The sequence below is a fragment of the Macrobrachium rosenbergii genome, chromosome 44, assembly GCF_040412425.1.
Source record: "Macrobrachium rosenbergii isolate ZJJX-2024 chromosome 44, ASM4041242v1, whole genome shotgun sequence".
NCBI classification, from domain to species: domain Eukaryota; kingdom Metazoa; phylum Arthropoda; class Malacostraca; order Decapoda; family Palaemonidae; genus Macrobrachium; species Macrobrachium rosenbergii.
This window is the reverse complement of record NC_089784.1, coordinates 24,361,218-24,373,774: the sequence shown is the minus strand read 5'-3', so window position 1 is coordinate 24,373,774 and position 12,557 is coordinate 24,361,218. Positions and strand designations below refer to the sequence as shown.

At 39.1% G+C, this 12,557-nt stretch overlaps 1 protein-coding gene and 1 long non-coding RNA gene across 9 annotated transcripts in view; one reads left to right on the top strand and one right to left on the bottom strand.

The window, feature by feature from the left end:
* LOC136829430 (uncharacterized) overlaps positions 1-12,557 on the top strand; it is a 59,143-nt gene that overhangs the window by 17,043 nt on the left and 29,543 nt on the right. The window lies entirely within an intron of this gene.
* Positions 8,382-12,557, bottom strand: part of retm (real-time) — a 262,293-nt gene continuing 258,117 nt past the window's right edge. For 2 of the 8 annotated variants that reach the window (XM_067088028.1, XM_067088032.1), the window contains exon 19: positions 8,382-8,602. In XM_067088028.1, coding sequence (XP_066944129.1) covers positions 8,506-8,602 — 97 coding nt within the window. In that variant the 3' untranslated portion in view covers positions 8,382-8,505. The remainder of the gene's footprint in view (positions 8,603-12,557) is intronic. The other 6 variants (XM_067088031.1, XM_067088034.1, XM_067088029.1 and 3 more) reach the window with 5 other exon arrangements.

Here is a 12,557-nt window from a genome sequence, read left to right as displayed (position 1 = left end):
AAGATGCAGTCTTTGTGACTCCTTTTTTGGCCAGTGGAGGGGCTCACTTTGAAAGCGCTACCACCCAAAGTCTCTTAGTCTTCTGCAGGTAAAACCTGATAGCCCTCCCTGGATATAGCAAAAATTCCTGCTATCAGACTGGTGAAGGAAGACAAATAATGAGGGGCAAAGGGTACAGTGGAATATTATTGGCTATTAGATCTTTGGATCTTTACTACAAAGTCAGGAGCAAGCAGCAGACTCAGGAGAACAACAGTCTTCAGTGTGAGTTTCAGCATAGATGTATCTTGCAGCAGCTTGTAAGGAGGCTTTGAAGGACTTTAGGGACAAGGGAAGATCCAATTTAGGAGGTTTGATTAAATCAAATGGAACCTCCTTTTTAGTGCTAGATTAAGTTCTTTTAACTCCATTGAAAAACCCAGTCAATTCCATGAAGTGTACCTCATAAGAGGATGGATCATTAACCTTTGGTGGAGGAAACAAACAGCCTTTTGTGTTGACACAGGGAGAGTAAAAAGTCGGCAAATAAAGGTGTAGTGGAGTTGATCAGGTAGTACCCCAATTACAGAAGTTGTTCCACTTGGAATGGAAGAGACTGCTAGTTTTAAGTCCCCCAAGGCCTGCTGATGGTGGAATCTGAATTCACCTGCCAAGACCATTATCTGTCATACTGGGTCTTCCTGGCTTTATGCCAGCCTCATTTGACTCCCCCTTCCCACCCAATTATCACAAAGGCCAAGATTGAGTGCCACCCTGATTTTATAAATATGCGTGTTGTTGAATTGTTAGTTATCAAAAATACTATTTTTCCTACCAAGTACAGGCAGTCCCCGGTTTTATGGCACTTGTCTAGTGACAATGGTAATTGGATTTTCGGCATCGATATGCGTCGATCGCCAGTTATTGTCACGCTGTCAGGAACGGAACCCCCGCTGATAGCTGTGGATTGCCTGTACCAGTCAAATCCTTTGCCTTTTAGTTCCTCATTGGACAGGTTGATATCGTCCTCAGCTAGCACTCTGCTGGGCCCGCTTTCGATTCTCCGACTGGCCAATGAAGAATTAGAGAAATTTACTTCTGGTGATAGAAATTAATTTCTCGTTATAATGTGGTTCGGGTTCCACAATAAGCTGTACGTCCCGTTGCTAGGTAACCAAGTGCTTCTTAGCCACGTAAAATAAATCTAATCCTTCGGGCCAGCCCTAGGAGAGCTGTTAATCAGCTCAGTGGTCTGGTTAAACTAAGGTATACTTAACTTAACTTGCTTTTGATATGGAGTTGATATATTAGTCCTTGTCCCGTGATGTACAATTTCCTGTTACTTGATCATCTAGTAGGTGTGCTTCCCAACCTTGAAACGATGTGTTTATAAACATCAGTATCTTCAGGGAGAGAGCGAGTGGAAAGGCTCCTACTAAAAGATGACCAGGGTCCTGCCACCACTTAATCCATAAGAACATCCTCTTGAGCTCTGACTCTGTATTCTTGCACGATAGTCACTGCTAACCATGACTTTAAGAGGTTCAGATGACATTACTGAATTCTGGTATAGATGTGTAGAACCATTTCCCCAAAGACACAATATACCCAATCTGGGTTTGCCACAACTTTGACTACTGGATCAAGGTTGATTACCTCCAGATTGTAATTTTCACTTACAAATCAGTGATCATACCTAGGTATGTAACTCTCACTAACGATACAGGGTTCGATTTCTTCCAGTATATGGCATTTGGCACAAAAATGCCAAATGCCATCTTATTTCTGCTGTTGTCCCTGCCATCACCTGCCAGTTGTTGCCAGAGTACCCCAAAGTGTGGATGATAAGTAAATCAGTAGCATCCTTTCTCCCCTTGTGCATCTTCCTCTGTATACGACATAACCACTGGCAGAGCCAACACTTTCAGCATGTCTTACAGGTGAGAGGTTGTGAAGATGCTTGGTTGAGATAGCTGCTACAAAGGTAAGGGTATCTGTTAAGAGATAACAAAAAAGTGAAATAGATCTCACCTGGAAGGTCTTAGCAAGTACTAAGGGGCATTATGAAATATACAGTGAATGCACAAAAATTAAAAAATACAACAAATCACAAAGTAAACGAAGACAAAGTAAATCTCATTGCATTAATCAAATAGTCATACCTTGGTTAATGGACACCTTGCTCAATGGATAATTTGGCTATTGGACATTTTGTCTGAGAAAAATCCATTCTGTTAATGGGAATTTGCTCAGCTTAAGGACGGACATTAAGTGCATCACACATGCAGCTCCCAGCTGAAATGAGGAAAGGTTCAGTCTACATCTGGGTCACACAGAACACATCTTTGCTAAATTGTCTGAGGGTGTTTTGTTATTACATATTGTGCAGAATAACTGCACTCTTATGTAAGTCATCAAGGCCTGTAAGAAGCCCAAAGATGCCAGCAAGGCTGAGCTTGAGGAGGATTTTCTCTGGGCAGGTCCATGGCTTTGAGGTCAGTGATGGTGATGTAGAGTTGATGGAGGAGCACAAAGCTGAACTCAACAGGAGAACTGCAGGACCTTCAGAGGAAGCAGCAACAGGCAACAGCTGAGGAATTCTCTTCAGTTAAGGAAAAGGAAAAGGAGTGTCCATACTTCATTAATAAAAGAAATGTATTCACATTGGGGGATATTACAAAGTTGCCGAGAAAAATATCACCCAGGGAAAGCTGTAACAAACTGTTATAAACCTACTGAATGACCATGCTATCTCATAGTTAAGATACATTTTAAAATGCCAGCAAAAACAATCAACATTGGACAGGATTTTAATGAAAGAGAAACAGTGAATCTCAAAGAGAAGCAGTAGAAGATGATATTTACAGGTGAAGTGAGATCAAATTTGCAGTTATTTAATCTATTTACAGTATTTTGTTCATATAAATTGTTTATCTTAAATTATGTTGTTTTAACGTCAGGAACAGGTTAATTGAATTCCCATTATTTCTTATGGGAAAAATTCACTTGGTTAAAAGACCGTTCAGTCAATGAAAAGCCTGCTGAAATGGATTAAGTTCTTTTGACCAAGGTATGACTGTACTTCATACATAAAATTAGTAACATTATTGGCAGCAACAAACATTTGACGTACTAACACAAAGTTAATAGATACAAACTATAGTTACACAGAAAATGAAAATATGTCAGCCAAGAAAATATGCAAGAAACTTTTGGTGAATGCAAAGATAAGCACCGAAAAATACCAAATATTACCAAACATCCCAAAAATTAAGCAAATAAACTAAAACAGTACTGTATACAGTAGGAGCATGGTCCTCGACCGTACCAGAACTCGACATAATCGGATTTTGAAGAGAAATGTCGAGTAAATTTTGCGTCGGAGCTCAAACAACAAACTGGAATTCGACCTGATGAATCACATGATGTTTTTAAACAAAAGTGTTTCGGTCAGCTGCCGCTAGTTGGCGTTGTTGGCTAATCTACATTCAGACATTTGGATATTATATATACAGTATAGATTATTAAAATTTAGTACAGTACATACACTATAGTACGTTCATAACTGTTAATTTGGCAACAAAGTGTATTCTCTGAAATACAGTACTGTACGTATACTATAGATGAGAAAGTGTTTACATGGCAACCAGGGTCTCATGCTCGATTTTTTTTTAGAGACACACGTGTGCATTTCTTTAGGGAATGCAATGTTTACGTGTGCTGTTCGGTAGTTAACGCCTTCTTAAGCTTCTTGGTAAAGAAGAGGCTAGCCTGAAGTTAACTCAGGGATGCTGCTTACAAGGGTATTTTATGGAAAAAAATGTTAGGCTATCATAACATTTAATGAAAGATGTTTTACAGTGATTTTGTACACTACTCGAATAGACTCTGTATGAAATTTACCATAAATTAATACTGAACGTAAACAACGTTTATGTAATTAGTACCGTGATACGCCACCAGGATGGCGCTTTGGTTTGTTTACATCCGTTCATGCCACAAGCTGCCAAGTGCTGACGTAATTTAGGAAATTTTTCTTAATTTTATGATAACAGACATACAGTAATTCGGTTTATTTTCAACACTGTATTATTAATTTACTGTAATAATCAGGCTTGTTTTTCAATGCTATTATTGTTAACAACAGTTTTTGTGTGTACCCGTTACAATACATTCTGGTAGTGCCTATAGGCTACCTAGACTAGCCTATGGCGCTTGGTCTACCATCGGTAATACGGCCTCATTAGTCGTAGGCCAATTTTTTTGTTACAGTATGCATTTAAAAAGGTAAAAAGTGCTTCTAATACAGTAAGTTATTCAACTCTGAACTTATTTAATTGTAATTTGTGTAATGTTCTGTATAAAAAGGCAAGGTTGGGGTAATGACTGGTGGTCAGGAATGGATTAATCCATTTTCAGTTATTTCTAGTGGGAGACATTGATTCAGAATTCAACCAAGTCGAATCTCGATGCTTCTTCTGGAACGGATTAGCGTTGAGGACCGGGGCTCTACTGTACTTAATTCTATGCTTCAACTTAGTATATAAAAAGAGAAGGAAGACTGGAAGGAAGGAAACACTGCCGAAGTCAAATTCTTGGCTAACCAAAGGTTAACTACTTACAGATAGCTATACCTTATAGTGCCAGTTATTGAAGAAAAAAGCATGGCAACTGGAAAGATTGTAAGTTCAAAATCATTATTTTATCTATTTAAGTAAACTAAACTACCAAAAAGGTTGAACAGAATTGTTGACAGCATTGCAGACTCATGTAATGGCGAGACAGACTGGTGCTCCAGGGAACATTTTGGATACAAATATGATCATTTATATGATAAATGAGGTTGAGGTGAAATAAATGCTCTTTCAGCTTGTCAAGATGTAAAAATTATTCCCAGTAAGAAAGTTATCAGTTGTAATTGACAGTGACTCCTCATTTTGTGCTACAATGGGCTATACATCAAGCTTTTCATGTATTTCTGACATTCAAATCTATATTTGTGTAATTCATCAGTCGATGAATTTTGAAATGTCTCTGTACATATAACATGAAAAAATTTTCTTAAAGTTTGTAATTTCAAAATAAGATTATGCTTTAGCTGACACTATACAGTATAGAGAATAAAATATATAGTAAAGATTATTAAGTCTAAGCACACACATAAAACCATTCTCATCACAATATTAGGAACTAAAAATAATTTACAACAGAAAATACAGTGATTAAACATTTTTAATTGTTAATTCAAAAGAAATTAGAATGAGAAGCCAAGATATCAATAAATTCTGTAACATTCAACTCTTATCGTAAATGAACATCTACCACCAGGGCATCAGTACATCAGCCAGGAATACAAGTGCAGATCAACCACGCCTGACCCTTGACTTAAAAAGTAAAGATATGTAACACTGAACAGTATACATACAGTTATGCAGATCTTTTAATATGGTGTTAAAATAACTGGCCTTGTTAAAAATGTGACAATCTTAAGATCTGCTTACAATTTTTGAAGAAATTCAGGCTGATAAAACTGAGAGCACAAGTGTTATCTAACTTTATTTGTAGGCAAACCCAGAAATACATCAGACTATGCAAGTATCACAAAACTCATAAACCTTCTTGTACAACATTGAGCTGGCAAGATAGTAAAAAAGTGAATGGCACATAATCAGCAATTTGCTAAGAGCAAGTGCAGGGTACCTGCTACAGTTGATCCATTCCTAGAAAATTCAATGGGTAGTGTGTTACACGCCAATAACTTCTGTGTCTTTCTGGTCAAAAATGTCAAGTTTGACATACTAACTAGGACAGGGTTATCCATTCTTTAGAAGTGACAATATCTAAAATTAATAAAAATTCTAATTGTCGTATGATGCAAAAGTATTGCAAGTCATGTGGAAAGTTAGACAAGTTATACTTGAATTAAACTAATGTGCATTTGGTTTAAGATTTGCATCAACATATAGAATGGAGAAGGAAACTGTAGTCCTGTATCAAGTAAGTAAAATTTTTCAAAATACAGACAGATATTCATGCAAAATCAATAATAAGGTCTGTCCTGTTATGTGTGAGAATATAGTGTATATTGTATCTGGTCACTTATTGTCTGAACATCCCTGTACTAGAAAAATTCACATCATTGTGAATAGTTAGCTTATATAACCTTAAATTAACTTAAACTTGTGTAGCAAAAGATACAACTTTACACTCAAATTTAAATCCAATATGTATAACAGTCTTTTATACAAATATAATATCTTTTAATAATCAGATATGTTACATTACTTACAACAGTAATGGCTACATTTAAAATGTCATAACCTGATAGCTCTATTTTATGAACTGGTCAGACTAGAGTCAGTTTTACAATGCCAAAAGACAATACTCTACTAATCTAAAAATATGCACTCTCTGTCACAATAGTGTCCTTATTTGTTTTTTCTCTCAGAAAACCATTTATGGAACAAACCTATGAGGAACCTGACTTTATTCCTGGACGCTAGCTCTACATCACCACCAGTTATGGTGGCACTACCAAAACAAGTGCCTGACCCATATCTAATATATCATTCAATACATATCATACTAATGGAGCTGAACTTGTGACATGTATATACACAAGGGACCCTTTACTAATCACAGCTTAAAGAAAGTAAAGATTGATCAAAATACATTTTATATGAACATTTAAGATTTCTTTTAAATAAAAATGCTGGATAGTAGATCAACACATTGAAATGTACCTGAAATCTCAAATCTAAATTGTGTATATTCCACTAACAGAGCTCCATTAGCTTATGAGTATACATGCAACCCATTGATGGATATTGCAAGTTACATGATCATTATGGAAGACAAACTGAGGTCAACCCTCATAAAAACTTCACGACAAACAAGAGGTAAATCCTCACAAAATAACCTCGACAAGTGGAGATCAACCCTCATGAAAACAAACATCTGAATCTTTATATAGGCCATAAGACTGCCAAAGGCTTACTTGAAATAAATTTCCAAAAGAGGTCAAGAAAACCTCTATTATTTCACAGTGACTCCCAAGATTCATAAAACAGTGTTCATAAATAGCACAAGAAGTTATGACAATACTAAACAGGTCAATACTTATTTTTAAGCTAATTGCCAATGCTTTTTAATATCTTCTCAGGTATGAAAAATATTTTGTAAAACATTACTAATATATACTTCCCATGCATATGTTAAAAATGGAGATGGGGTTTGCATTATCTTCAAAATGTCATGACAATTCTGTCACCTGTAGATGCCACAGCATAAAGATTTAGAAATCTACCTCTCCATGTCTACCATATATTTGTAGCGATTTTATTGTACCATTAAATTGAGCAAACAACATGTTCTACTTGTCTGATACAATGTATGAAGTCACTCATTACTTGTTTCTACATGTGCAAAATTATACACATTCTCAAACAATAAAATATGCTCTGTATACAGATATGCTGAGTTACTTAGGAGGGATTCTTTAAAACACTGTTACAATTGTGGAAAATAATGATTTGGGTGGGGAACAGTAAAATACTTGAAACTTGACAAACCATTTTGTAAATGTATGTGGTAATGCCTCCCTTTGTAACTAGATTATTTTAATCTAGTACCCTGCTCCAATGAACATGAACACATATGTAGCAGTGTACACGATAGGAATGTGGCACCCATAAAAATTCAGCAAAATTTTTCTTACCATCATCTTGATTAACTTTTAAATAGGTTATTTTTTGGGGACACCTCCCTTTTTGAACATTGACAGAGATGTACACATGCATTACTAATTAAAATACAGAGCACCACAATTGTTTGGTTGGTATCATCACTGTTTAGACATTGGCTCAAATTAGAATAGTATACAAAAGTACTGATAGGCAAAGTCCTCCACCGCAATTTTTTTAATATAATTATCTGGAAGAGAACTGTAACAACAGGGTTTGACCCCTCAAGATACAGCATTCACGTTCAGCATCTGAGGAGGTCAAATATACATTTAACCTTCACATAAAGTTCTGAAGACCATGGCCTGCACAGTCACCTATAATTATGAAAAACACTTTGTAGGAGGCATGTCTCCTTACTTGTTATTCATTTAAAAAGCAGCTCACCACACGTGTGGACTTCCTTCATCAGAAACTGTGACATAACAATAACAGCAATGGAGCAGGTAGTTAAATATTCTTAAAATTTAGAGTAAACCAAACTCTTGTAATACTAGTGTATAATGTTAAATGAAATCACAGTGTGCAAGCCCATTTTTCTTGATACTTGCCATGGTAAATAAATGACACAGTCAACCTATATATATATATATATATATATATATATATATATATATATATATATATATATATATATATATATATATATATATATATATATATATATATATATATATATATATATATAAATGCAATGTAATCTTCCCTGCTTCTGATGAAGAGAATAACAAAAATATCAAAAGAGCAAAAGTTGACAGGAATCCTAACGTGCGGTCCCTTAAGGTCAGCGGGAGGGGCATGAAGAAGTGACTGATTTATTGGTGTTTGAGGACAATGAGGAGAAGCCACTCTGGCATGACTGTAGACTGGTCATGGAACCTCTGAAAAAGTAAAGCATAAATTAAATGGGAAATTTTAATTATATTTAAAAAGTAATGTTAGGTCTTGGGACCTTAGATATATAGAACATGTAAATTACAAGAGAATTTCAAATACATTTTAAAAATAAATGTTATTCTTTAGCTGCAGCATACCTTGCACAAGGTTCTTATCCACGTCCTTCACATAAACCCTAACATTAGTTTAGTGTCATTATTTTTTGTAGCTGGGCACTGCCTACAGTGTACCACTAAGTTATTTGTGGAATTCCTTTGACTCGCCCCAGCTGCAATGATTTTTCCCTCCTCTTATTGCTCTCAGGGCAGACTCAAGGAAGTCACGCACCCTGGAGCCCTTACCACTACTCAAGGAGCAGATGGCATCGCTGTTCTTGCTCTTAACATTGCTCCCAGTACATGGAGTTGGGGCAAAAGGAGTCTCATTACACTCTTATAAGAGCTCATGCTAGCAAGACTGCTCAATATCCCCCCCCTTTCGGGGTGGTCTGACTCCTCTCTCTGGGCACACAAAGACTGGTCCCTCTCTCAGGAGAGATCTCTCTGTGTTCCCTCCTGGACAAGACCAGGGTGTTTGTTCCTCCTGCTCTTGCCCCTCTCCTCCTCCTGTCTCCCACCCTGACTTTCTACTGTAACCTCCGTCAGAATCCTGTTGGTACAGAGTCATTCTACACTCTCTTCATCCAGAGTGCATGAACAGGAGTGGGAGTGGGAGTAGAGGTCTACAATTCCTCTTGCAACTGATAAAATTTCCCTCCAACATAACCCAGTGGAGCAGCAGACCTCTGAGAGCCCTGCCCCTTCTGAAACCTAACCTCAGACCTCGAGCAACAGTTTCAAGAGGTCATTTTGCTCATTTGTGAGTTTAATGATCTCGGGGAGGTGGCCTCTGCTTTGCCTTTACCAGTGATCTCCCTTCTGGAGCAAGTAGTGGGTCCCACTCCAGAAGCAAGACCATAGATAAGCCTGCCTTGGTCAGAGTGTAGGGAAGGAGGACCTGCAGTTAAGATACAGTTTAGCTTGTAGGAGGAATGCAAAGTGAATGCTATCAGCTGCTGATTGGTTTTTATGTAACAGGAAATGATTTTGACTGTGAAGAAGCAATTTATGTACATAAGGTTTGAAGGAAATGACTGATGCACTTGCTGCATTCCTTCTGTGTGGTATGTTAATGCACATGCAGTGTGCTGTTTGAAATTTTAGACATAGGAACATCTATGCTATATGATACTTTATGCACCAAGGGTCAGCTACAATGGAATTGACTGCTTCTACAGCATTTCAGGTGGTCTCATGGCTTGATCTGTGGTCAAATACAGCTGGCAAAATTTCTTCAGCCACCATGTCTTGCGACAGTGAGGAAAGTGCCACTTTTCTTAGACTGTTGCAGTCCAGTGGCAAGACTATTTTGTATCTGGCTCACCTAACAGCAAGAAGAGATGCTGCCCTCTCTAAAATCTCCAGATTTGTTGGCCCGCGATTTTACCTTGGCAATAAGGAATGGAACAATTCTAGGATCTTCGTCACTCTTCCGAAGGACCACGTTGAGGCTGCAGTGGACAGATGAAGAGCGGACAATAAAGACTGTCTGGTCCACCAGGCTGTTATTAAGTCTTCTGGTCCTTCACGTGCCAATGTACAATGTAACTCGACCCAGATCTCAGGCTGCCACTTACCCTTGGCCTAAGAGATCTCAAGCCACGATGGGTCCTCGTAGGGCTGCCAGCCTTCGCGTGTTCCTGCTAAGAAGACAACTCAGCAGTGTCCCTTTCAGCTCTGTCCTACCAAGCCAGGGAAAGGAGGCAGAGGCAGGGCTAGAGGAGGAAAATGCTAGAGAGAGCACCCATCTCCACTCACTGCCGTTGGTAGGAGGGTGCCTGGCGAGCCACTGGGCAACTTGGCAGCAGCATGGAGCAGAGACCTGGGCAGTAGATATTCTGTGGGTGGGATATCTACTCCCCTTCGAGTTTCCTCCTCCTCCTCCTCCTCTCTCTGACTTTCCATTCCATCAAAGAACATATGTTCAGGGCTCACTGAAGGATCTGGCTCTCTGAAGAGAAGTTAAAGTAATGACAGAAAAAGTTGTGGAGGTCATGAAGGATCGATTCCCAGGTTTCTACAGCTGGATCTTCCTAGTGGCAAAGGCATCTGGGGCTTGGGAAGACTGGTCATAGACTTGTTTTCCTTGAACCTTTTCACCAGGAAGGCTTGGTTCAAGATGGAACGTCCTGCACAGTTCTAGCAGCTATCAGGAAGTCTGACTTTATGCTGATGATAGACCTGAAAGATGCATACTTCCAGATTCCAATCCATCAGTCATCTCGCAAGTTCCTTTGCTTTGTTCTGGAAGAGACAGTGTACCAATTCAAGGTGCTTTGCTTCAGCCTCTCTACTGCCCCACAGGTGGTGTTCACTAGAGTGTTCACCCTAGTTTCGATCTGGGCTCATTACAACCAGCACGTCAGCGGCAGATCATTCTAGGTCACCTGTCATCCCTGGAGAAGCTTGTTCCTCATGGACGTCTCCATCTTCGATACCTTCAATGGAGATTAAGTTTTGGCCCCAATCAAAGAATTCTCCCTTCTTCCGAGTTCCTCTCTTAAAGGCAGTGAGACAGGACTTGGCATGGTGGCTAGATGACAGGAACCTGACCATAGGAGTGCCCCTTCATGCTCCCTATCCAGAGATTCTTCTGTTCTCAGACACCTCGAACAAGGGTTGGGGGGCACACTTCGAAGATCTTCTGACTTCAGGTGTATGGGATCACCAAGACAAGCAGCTTCACATCAATGTCCTGGAACTAAAGGCGACTTTCTTAGTCCTTCAGGAGTTTCAGGAGCGGGTGACAGGCACTCCGTGGTTCTAATGTCCAACAGTACCACGGTGGTATCATATATCAACAAATTGGGGACTGGTCTCTCTCAACTTCACGAACTCACAGTATAACTGCACCAGTGGCCGGTGACTCACTTCAAATGGAAATGCTGATACAGTGCATGCAAGAGCTGATGATGTTAGGGGCTTTGGCCCTTCCATCACTTTCAGAAAGAACCTGCCAGTTCATAGGGTATTGAAGGCTGGAATGTGGGTTCATCAAACGACCTTCATCTCCTACCTAAGGGACGTTGCCTATAGGTCCTTGGACATTTTTTCCTTGGGTCCAGTGGTGGCTGCTCTACAAGTTGTGTAGCTCATCCAGTGCCCCTAGTGGGTTGTATTTTGCCTAAGATGCTGGTTGTGAAAAAAGAGTGAATGGGGTGACTGGCCTTCTTCCTTTCTCTTTCTTCTTCTCCTCTTCTGGCAAGTAGGGGAGAGATTTGAGCTTTCATTTGCTGGAACTGGCTATATACAGGTGAGTGAGCACCCATTCTATTTTCTATATTATGAGTGTTCCCACAGAATAGAAATTCTAGAAATAGAAGCAAGTCCTACCTTCTGTCTTACAAGGGGAAAGAGGGATTGATAGTAAAACAAGGTCGATAGCTACCGTTGATTTTGTTGTCTCCTTCAATTACTGGTTCTTTTCTTCCTAGGCACACTGTAGATTGGAATTTCCTTTGTGTCAAAGCCTGGATGTCTAGCTGTTGAGTAATCTTTCACTTAACAGATTAGAGGCATACGACTCCTTCCCATGCTCTTACAATTGACCAATAAGTGACCCCAGGTGAGCCGAAGCACCAGTTTTTCTAAAGCTTACTTTATCCTCCCATCAAAAGTAAGTCTTCCCATGCAATAAGAACTATGGTTTATTCCATGTATGAACAAATTACAAATTTTTAATCAATTTGTATTTTTCAAAACTAATAAACCTGAGCCCGTTATATAAAGTGCCCACCTCAAGCCACCCCTCATACAGTTACCTGTGCTGGAAGATAACCAGCAAGTCATGGCATATACAAAGGGGGGAAGAAGTCAGGCTCCGCCTGTTCTCTCTCCCCAT